Raw genomic sequence first — 9,922 nt, forward strand, 5'->3', positions numbered from 1 at the left:
TTCCCCCTCTCCAGAAGGCTCCCCAGCCACAGATGGACTCTCTGCCCCAAGCAAGGGCCACTGGCAGGTTCCAGTCCATTGCAGCCCCAGTTTTGTATTTCTTAGGCTAATCTGCACTTCCTTACTATTTATTTGGGTTTTGCAAGCACTGTGCCCATCCAAGCCATTTGTTTATACAAGAAACCTCCACAAATTCCTTCCTAAGGATGCTGCCTCCAGACAAAGCCCTGTAGCCAAGTTACCTGCGCTGCCTGGGAGGGCAGCAGCCCCGTCTCAGCTGGGGAGGGTGTGTGGGTACCAGCCTGAACCTTACGCCTCCCATGGTAAGGGGGGTCACCCAGTGCACCTCACAGCCCAGCCCAGGTCCTTGCTGCTGAGATAGGATGCTGCTGGGATGGGATACTGCCCGTCCCTCTGATCCCAGTGGGGAGGTGCTGGGGACCATGCTGGGAAGCAAGCTCGGAGAGGGCAGATACCTCCCGCTCGGTGTCTCTTCTCTGGGCAAGACACCTAAAATAATATTTGGGTTCGCTTGAAAGCACAGCACAACACATCCGGGAAGGAGCCGCGCTCAGGAAACACAATGGGTTTAAGAAAACAAGAATCAGGGGCAGTTGCAGTTCAGCCAGGCTGGCTATGATATTATACTATGAATATATTATAAATATATTATATTACAGATATATGATAAATGTAATATATAATAAATATATTATATTTTTAATGTATATAATAAAGAATATATATAAAAATCCCTCCCACAAGCAAATGCCCCCTAGGTGGGTTGTGACCTCCTCCAGCTGCTCGCCCTGGCGACAGCCGGCTCTAATCCATCCATCTCCTCCCTGCTGAGCACCAGCATCAAGCCCAAGCTTTGATAAATGCAACACTCCAGCCTGATCCTGGGGCTTGCCAGAGGCATTGGAAATAATCCAGTTCCAGCCCTGAATCGAGGCATCCCCGTGAGGGATGGTTATAAGGGCCCTTTGCAGCCCATTTGCCCAATAAAGGGGGCAGCAGCACCATAGGTCTTACTGTACATCCAGCTATGATCAAACCCTCCTGCCAGACCCTGGCTGAGACCCCATTTACAGTAACCCCCTTGATATCTGCTGTCCCAGGGGCTTCTGCGTTACCTGCAGATTTCACCCCTCCAAGTTTCATCCCGTTGACACAAAGGCAACTCGTGAAGAAGCACAGATGCCAGCTGAGACCTCACCAGCAGCCCTCCAGCTGCCCATGAGCAGCTTGTCTCGTGGCTTGACCAAGGGCCAGGTTTTAATCAGCTTGACGCCCTGTTAGTTCCAGATAACGCGAGTCAGGGCTGATCGGCAATGGAAACACCACGAGGCAGTCAGATGCCAAGGAGACATCCAAGCCCGTGCTCCCCGCTCCCACCTCGGCCGGCCGAGGCAGTCAGCCTGCATCCCTCGATGGCGGCTATTCCCCATGGGAAAACCGGGGGTGGGCAGTGGGATCGGGTGTTTGGCAAGCTCGGGAACGTCATCTGCTAGAAAGGCAGGAGTGCTTCGCTCCACTTTGGGCTGTTGCTTTGCCTTCCAACTGGTGCCAAACCCTCTCCAGCTGGGGAGAGGAGTTCCTCCATGGCCATGAACTGGCCCTTCCGGCAGGTTCAAGAGCAAAAAATTGTTCTTCAAGAAAAGAAAGTTGCTCTTGAGACCTCAGGGGACCAACTCAAATCCCAGCACAAACTGGTCCCCAGCCCATCAATCATTAACCCTTCCCGGGGGAGCTTTCCCTGCCCGAAGCAGTTTAACTGGGACTGCAGCAGTGCTACTCATTAGTCAAGATGATGTTTAAGCTCAGAAATGTGTTTTGCAAAGCTCCCCGGGAAAAGCATCGCTGCACTCGGCAGAGCCTCTGTTGCTGGGCAAACCGCGCTCAACCCAGGAGAAATCCAGCGGTGCAATCCTGAACTTTACTCTCCTCAAGTACCGCAGGGGATTTTCACGTCAGCTGGGCATCTTCCCCACACTTTCCATAAACCTTATCTAGAACATGTCATGCTGAAATCACGGGCTGAGCTATCACCTCCACTCCTTGCTCTCCAAAGTCTTCCTGCAGATACCGCCCTACGTCAGCCAACAAAGATATGCTCTGGCCCAAGCGTTTTTTCCAGCTAAGAGAGACATTTTATCAGCCAAACCAGCTCCTCCACCAAAGGAGTTGGGTATTTTTAGCAAAGGGGAGACTCGAAGAGGCTCAGCGTTTGCTGGAAGAGGTATGGGCAATGGTGGCTGCTGTAGCACAACCCCATCTCCTCCTGCCAGCCCACCTTGAGAGCTTTGCCTTGGTGAGACCCAAGACAACAAAGTTGGTGGCATCTCAAGCCACCTTTCTCTGCCATCTCAAGCAACCCCTTCCCCAGGGATGCACGCGGAGTGTGGGTGCTGGTTTGTCTTCTGGGCAAAGAGATTGGTTCAACAGGCACAGGCTGGTGTCACGTCCCTCCAGCCTCACCCAGGCTTCTCCTTGGAGATGCTCCTTGGAGTGACCCAAGGCCTTACCTGGTATTTATCTGGGTCAGCTCCTCCAGCCTGAGCAACAAAGAGCCCAGAGCCATCTTCCAGTTCCATCTCATCCGGGGAGCGCTCAAAGCGGACCCGCTCATGCTCCTCACAGTCCAGGTAGAGAACGACTTCATCCTCCTCCACGCTGATGGCGAAGCGCGTCCACTGGTTGAGCAAGGTGGGCACAGTGAAGGTGGCTGCTGCATATGAGCTTGTTGAGCCTGGCTCTGTGTAGTAGAAGATGATCTGCTGCTTGCCCACCCGCAGCTCTGAGAGCTTGACGCCCACATAGATGATACTCTGTGAGGAGTCTGTGACGGCAAAGAGCACACCGGCCCGGGGGGTGGTGGGCTGGATGTGGAACAGAAGGGAAAAGTCCCGGTAGAAAGGGCTCGGCAGGTGGTACCGGGCCACCTGGCCCGTGTTGGCATTGGGGCCGAAGACATAGCCGGGGTTGTTGTCGGGGCCATAAATTTTGAGGATCTCCTCCGGCGGGGGGTCTCCAATAAGCTCCAGGAGGCTGACCTCAGCGCTCAGGTTCTCTGCAAGAGGAAAGGAAAGGGGATGGTCACAACTGGCCTGGCAAGGGTGGTCACCCTCATCAAGGTGCCTTGGGGGGACAGCACCGGCTATGCCTCCCTCAAACACCCCTCTTCAGTGGCTCCCTCTGCTCACTCTCCCCAGGGCCCGGGATTTTCCTTCAGATTGCAGGTTGGCCAAGGCAGCAATGCTCCTTGAGCTGCTCCCACCACACAGTTGGGATGTGGCTCCCAAAATGCCACCCATTCCCTGCTGCTGGCCCTCCAACCATGGCCAGGACATCCCTGAGATGGGATAAAACCAAAGGGATCTTGCCCGTGGTAGCAACATGCCTGTGCAGGCAGCGGGGGATGCTGCCGGAGCACCGGGATGCTGAACAACCACGGAGCCGCAAGGAAGTGTGTTGCATCCGTACCCGCTCCAGGGTCATGATGACCCCCCACGTCATCCCAGGACAAGCTCATGGGGTCACCCCAGCTGGAAACAAATCAGAGCCATCCCCTTGCAACATCCTGGGAATGGGGCTCGAGCCGGTGGGCTCTGTCAGCTTCCCAGATGATCTCAATTTGGAGCTCGCCTCCTTTCCCGACTCCTTTTTCTCAAGGCACTTGGGGAAGTTCTGCTCGGGACGGTCTCTCCTACCCGACGCAGCTGAACATCTGGCCGGGGTGAGCCGGCCCTCTGTACGCCAGCTCCCGTTGTTTTGGCAGCAGGCACATCCTCATCGCCCACACACCGGGCGCTGGATTCCTCCTCTCCTATGTCAACTGCTCGGGTGGGTGCCAACTCGATGGGATTGAGCACGTCGGGTGCTTTTTAACTCTGTGTTTCCCGGGAGCGAGGAAACCAAACTACCCCAGCTCCAAAACGGCCAAGGGCTCTGCACTATGAACGGACTCTTGGTGCCGATTTCAGCCCCATCCTGAATCAGGAGCAGGAGCTGAGACAATTCAATATCCCCAACTCCATCCCTGGTGTTTCACATGAGTAATGGGGGGTTATCAGAGGTGTGTTGAGCTCTGGAGGACCAGCCAGGAACCTCCACCCTGCTCTGGAGCCAGGCATTGTCCTCCAGAGCGCTTAAAAAAAATAAAAAGAAGAGAAGAAAAAAAAAGAAAGAAGAAATCAGCCCAGCCTTGCCCAGCCTGGAAGGAAAACACGTTTCTCGAGATGGTAGGAGGAGGTGAAAACCTGGGTGCCTCTTCCAAAGCCTGGGGGTACCTGCACACATGGAGCAGCCCCAGCCTCCCCCTGCAGCCGAGCCCCAATGCTAGCGCCAGCCCCGTGACAGGGACCCACGTGGCAGGGACGTTAGAAATGCCACCAATTAGAGGTGGGGGCAAGTTTTCTCTCTTGCAGACCCCAGGCGCACTGATCCTCTCCTGAGCCTGCTGCTCTGAAACTACTCTGTGCCTACCCTGCTCCCCCAAGCCCCCAGTCCCTCCCAAGCTTGGCACCCCAAAACTGAGCACCTGGCTGGGAGGAAACCTCCCTCCTGGTCTTGCACCAGTCCTAACCCCCTCATCTGTCCTGCACCAGGATTGGGCTTCCCCATGGGGCATCCCCAGCCCACTCGGAGGGGAAAGGCTCAGCGCAGCCCCTCTGCCTCGCTGGCCATAGGGACCTCTGTATGCTGGAGCCCAGCATCCTTTCAAGCCCAGCATCCTTTTGCGCCCAAATATGCGCAGCCCTACAACAAAAATGATGGGGCAAGCGAGTGGGGCTCCCCCTGGGTCTGCAGTGAGCCCCACCCTGGCACCCACCCTTGAGACATCCCATGCTCAGGCACCCCACAAGTTTGCTCCCACTGTCCCATCCCCAGCCGCATAGTCCCCAGCCATGCCAGCCACTCTGCAGCAGGCGGCTGCAGCCAAGCTGACTGCAAACACCAGGATGCAGGGATGGAGCTTATCTCGGGCTGGAGGAAGCCAAATTCACAGCAGCTTTAAGGGAAGAGGAAACCAGAGCTTCCTCCTGGGGGTCCACATGGCTGTAGGAGCCGGCACTGCAATTTCTGCAGCCAGACAAGCCATCATCTGCCCCCAGGGCCAGGGATGACGGGGGACAGGCTGAAAGAGGCTTTTGTTAGCAATGCAATTTTCAACCACACTCCCCTTGGTGTTTCAGCTGGCTCTGGGATCCTTCCTCCTCTCCAAACGTGCCACTCGCCCCTGAGCCCGGGGTAGGAGCTGGGTGCCGGTGTTTCCCACAGCAAACAGGGACATGTCTTTCCCCTGCGCAACGTGCAAAGCAGGCAGAGGCCAGGGCTGTGAGGCAGGATGGGGCCTGGGGAATGGGGGAGTAAGGGCACACCCCTTCAAATGGCTGCTCCCCTGCAAAAGCCAAGTGCCCCTTCTCAACCGAAAATCTTTCAGGCCATGCTTGCTTTTTCCAAAGGGCTCCCAGAGCCCAAATATCGCACCCCCTCCTCCCTGTGGCAAACCGGCAGCACCCACCGCAGTGCACAGAGAGACAAGAGACAGCTGACGACACAGTGGTTTTGGGATGGGTGCTGGCACAGGATGGCTGCAGGGATGCCTCTAGCCGCAGCGACCCAGCCATTTGCTCCCGTTGCCATTGGAAAGGCCCCAGGGATGCTCCAAGCCACCTCCCCACTCTGCCATGGCCTTCCTGGCTGGCCTGAGCTGGGGCTGCCAGCGTGGCCCCAGGCATCCCATCCCAGCTGGGATACAGGGGAACCCCAGCACACAGGAGCATCTCAAGTCACTCTATGGGGTGCACCACAGTCCCCACATCCCCCACCCATTCCTGATGCTGCCCATCCAGGAGCGTGCGCCTCCCCCTGAGCATCCCCATGATCCTGCTGCACCCTTCCCGGGGTCAGCTGGCAAACAGAGCCGCTTTGATGCCGAGGGGACCATGTGTGCGACCCTTGTCAGCTGGCCCCCAGCTAAATTGCCCCTCTGATGGCAGCACTCCTGGTCGGCAGCCCCAGGCCATCACCGGAGGGCACGGGGGGCCGGCGCGGGAACACAGCCTCATTCAGAGGGCTTGGCAGGGGGGAGCAGTGAGCTCCCACTCCTGCTTTCATTCCAAACTGTGTTCTTGCTCTTACACCCCAATATGCATTTCTCCAAGCACCAGTCCCCCCACAACTCCCTTCCTTTCACCCCCTGCCAAAGAGGCACGTCTTGGTCCCCGGCTGACATACAGAAGGGTCACAACCACCTAATGACAAAGCCGGAGGCAAAGCAGCCTCTCCCACCTGCCAAGCAGGGGGGGATCAAACAGTAGCCATTGGGTAAATCATTAACCCCAAGGCAAAGGGCCACTCTGGGAGAGGGAAGCGTGCGGGCCCAGCCGTGGGTCACCTTGAAGCCTCTTCACTGCCATGGCCCCAGACGCTGCTGCAGTTGGGTGGTCGCGGAGTCCTTCCCCTGTCCCCTGCCATGGCCCCAGATGCTGCTGCAGTTGGGTGGTCGCAGGGTCCTCGTCCTTCCCCTGTCCCCACGGGGAGCTCCCAGCTTTGCAAGCACCCTGCTCCTGGGATGGACACCCTAAAGCCCTCTGCTGTGCACTGCGGCACCTGCAAACCAGCCCTGAATGCCAGCATGATGCACTTGGGGAGCACCTCTTGTCCGGGCCACTGGGACGTTGTCTTTTAACCTGGCCACTGTGTTTCACTGGGGGTGAAACAGCCTGAGGAGGGGATGGTGATGCTCAGCCTTGCGGAGGGAGCCAAAAGCCGCTGGCGGGCCCTGTTTGAAGAAGCCAAGGCTGGATGGAAAGTGATTTCGGACTCAGCAGCACCCCATGGGGACAAGGCAGAAGCATCCCTTGGTGCCTAAAAACCTGGGGGAGTTTGGGGAGGGGAGACACACACACATGAACATCACCCAGCCACATTACCTGCAGAAGCATTAATAAAGACACAAGAATACCCTTCGTCCTCCTTGGGGAGAGCATCGCAAGGCAGAGGCAGGTGCCCGCTGGCCAAGTGCATCCAACACTGGTCTCTGACGGCCTCACAGAAGCCCTGGCATGGCGGGGGGGTTATGGGGACCGAGGGACCGCACCCGGGGAGCAGGAGCAAGCAGAGAAACCACTCCATGTAGCGATGGCACCGCGATTCAAGCAACCCCTCCCACTCATGCAAAGCTGCCCGAATTTCCGCCTCGCTGCTGTGGCGGAGGTAATTCGGTAATCTGAAATGGTCAGTGCCCAGCACACTGCAGAAGGGCAGGCGGGTCAGGATGGGCAGGCAACGGCTGGCTGGCGGCATCAGTCCGGGTAAGAAGGATGCAAGCCCCATGCCACTACTACCGTAGAGTCGCGTAGTGGCGGTTAGTAAATCAAACTCAAGAGGACCGGAGTTATCAGCAAGAGGAGAATCCACACCGTTAGCCACCCTCCTGTTAGGCAAAGGAGGGCTCTGGCTCCCGTTCATGCCAGCCAGTGCCAGCCCCCGGCGGCCGGTGCCATGCCGCAGGTTCAGTGGGGCAGGCAATGCTCCGTGGCGGTGTCGGGGCGGTTGCGCCATGGGGTCCCGGGGCAGTACTGCCTGCTCATGGATACTGTCACCTGGTGAGAAAGGAAAAGGGGCACTACCTGGCCGGGGACCCGCCGGTCTCTGCAAGGACACCTGTGTCCCCGTCGCTGCGGGGGTCCCCGTCCCCAGGAGCTGCGGGTCCTCAGTGTTCCCCATCCCCAGGAGCTGCGGGTCCTCGGTGATCCCTGTCCCCAGGAGCTGTGGCTCCTCGGTGGTCCCTTTCCCCAGGAGCTGCGCGTCCTCGGTGGAGCTGCTGGCCGCATCCTGGCCAGGGGCAGGTGACGTGCTGTGGGGAGGAGCGATGCTTGGCCACGCTGTGCTCTCCACCAGCCCCGTGGCATTCCCGTCCCACTGCTTGGTGTTTTCAGCTGCGGTCCCCTTGATCATAGGTGCTGCTGTGCTGGGATCCGGCTCCTGGCACTGTGGGGTGGTGATGTCCCCCACCACCTGGCCACCCCACGTCCCCGGGGACACGCTGGGGGTGGGAGCTGCCGGAGAGGCGAGCGGCTCCGGTGCCGCGGTTCCCTCGCCGGGTGCCACTGGGCTTCCCACGGTCTTCACGCTGTCCCAAATCCAGTCCAGGAGCTGCGTTTCGGAGGAGGAGAAGCAGCAAGCCAGGAGGAGCAGAAACCCCAAGTGAGGTGGGGCTGGGGCCATTAGGAAGGGAAAACGAGCGTCGTTGCTTCAGAGGACAAAACAGAGAGGCCAGAGGAGGGAGAGGAGGGAAGAGGCAGGAGTTTTTGCCCCGGCCAGACTCCTGGAGCGCTCACATCGCTCTCTCCTCCCCGGCTCCAGCACACGACCCTTCAAACCAGAACAGAGTGGGAGGAGTGGCCACGCCACCGGCCCTGCCAAACCCTCCTCCCCTGAGCCAGCCTCCCCCCACCCGGGGGGGGGCCCCCGCCCCCCCCCGCTGCCAACCCCTCCTCTCCTGAGCCAGCCTCCCCACACCCGGCACGGCCCCCCGGGGACCCCGCTGCCCAGTTGGGGACCCACCTGAGCCTCCCAAAACCTCTGGGAGCCAAGCCAGCCCTCAGACGCACCCTGTTCCTTCCCCAGCTGCTGCTGCCAGCTTTTTAACTCCTTCCTGCCCAGAAAATCCTAAACCCTCTCTCCCTGCTCGGTGGCTCTGTTTAAATTACTGGTGTCGAGAGCCATACGTGGCAGGGTCACACATGGACATGGTCCCCACGGATGCCCAGCTTCTGTGAGACACACAAGTTCCCCCCTCCAGGTCTCGGGGAAAGGTTATAACCTCAGAACAAAACCAAATGAGGAGGGAAAAAATCCCAGAAAACTTTTCCAAGATTTCCACTGGCCGGAAACACAACAAGTCCCAAAAGTCAAGTGCTTTTGAGCTGCTTTCCCAGCTCGGCTACAGGGCCAGGACCCCCCAGGTGCTGTCCCAGGACGGCGAGGGGTGCACTTGTGATCCCCCCTGCGCCACAAGCATCACGTGCCAGCGATGTCTGGAAGCCAGGAGGTCTGAGCAATCGTAAACTTGAGTACTTGAGTTTTACTGAAGCCTGGGATGAAAATCTCCCCTGGGCAGCACTGGCGCTCTCCCACAGCCCAGAAACTTCAGTCGCTCTTCATCCCAGCTTAAAAAAAATCACCCCAAATCCGCTTATCTGGCCCATTTCCCCACCTCAGTGGTGCCCAGCTCTGGAGATGATGAGCCCTCCCCCCTGAGGACCACTGAGTCCCCAGTCCCCTGCCAGGATGCAGCACACCCATGGACCACACTGCCATGCTGCTCTTGCTGTGACGCAGGGCCAGTCACCTTCATGGCTCAGAAAGTGTCCCTGAGAAGGGACATTAACAGGGAGGTGACAATTTTGGCTCCCCCTAGCTGGGATGCTGCCTGGCCGGGAAGGCCGTAGTCTGTGGTAATGTGGTCCCACAATGCGAAGCGGGAAGGGATGCAACTCTCCTGACGCTCCAGTTTAAAAATATTCAGGAAAAGCACTGAAACAAATGCTCAGATGTCTATTTTGCTTTATGCAACGTTTCCCACGCTACTTTTTAAGCAAAATGGGTGAGTTTTCCCCTTAAAATGCAGCTGGCATTGCGAGGATGCTGTTGCTAATAGGCTTGCCCCACGACTGATGCTATTAGGGGCACATGTTGTGGAACAGCCCACGACTAATTGAATGCAGGACGCATTTTTATCTGTATGTCAGAGTTTCCATACAGCTCCCCTGAAGCTCATGTGCTCCCATCAACCTGATGAAAGGAGCCAGCCTGCCAACCCGCCCCGGCATGTTTGGACGGGACCCTGCTGCGCCCGGCTCTGCTCCCCTGGGGCGAGGGTGTGGCGTCCTGGCAGGGTGCAGGAGCC

The 9,922-nt window shown here is 58.1% G+C and overlaps 1 protein-coding gene across 1 annotated transcript in view; it reads right to left on the reverse strand.

The window, feature by feature from the left end:
* COL18A1 (collagen, type XVIII, alpha 1) overlaps nucleotides 1-9,922 on the reverse strand; it is a 79,522-nt gene that overhangs the window by 11,175 nt on the left and 58,425 nt on the right. Inside the window, exons 13-14 of the mRNA XM_009320836.1 lie at nucleotides 7,641-8,166; nucleotides 2,529-3,073 (exon numbers count right to left, since the gene is read on the reverse strand). Coding sequence (XP_009319111.1) covers nucleotides 2,529-3,073; nucleotides 7,641-8,166 — 1,071 coding nt within the window. The remainder of the gene's footprint in view (nucleotides 1-2,528; nucleotides 3,074-7,640; nucleotides 8,167-9,922) is intronic.

The sequence above is a fragment of the Pygoscelis adeliae genome, unplaced genomic scaffold, assembly GCF_000699105.1.
Source record: "Pygoscelis adeliae isolate BGI_AS28 unplaced genomic scaffold, ASM69910v1 Scaffold63, whole genome shotgun sequence".
Classification (NCBI taxonomy): domain Eukaryota; kingdom Metazoa; phylum Chordata; class Aves; order Sphenisciformes; family Spheniscidae; genus Pygoscelis; species Pygoscelis adeliae.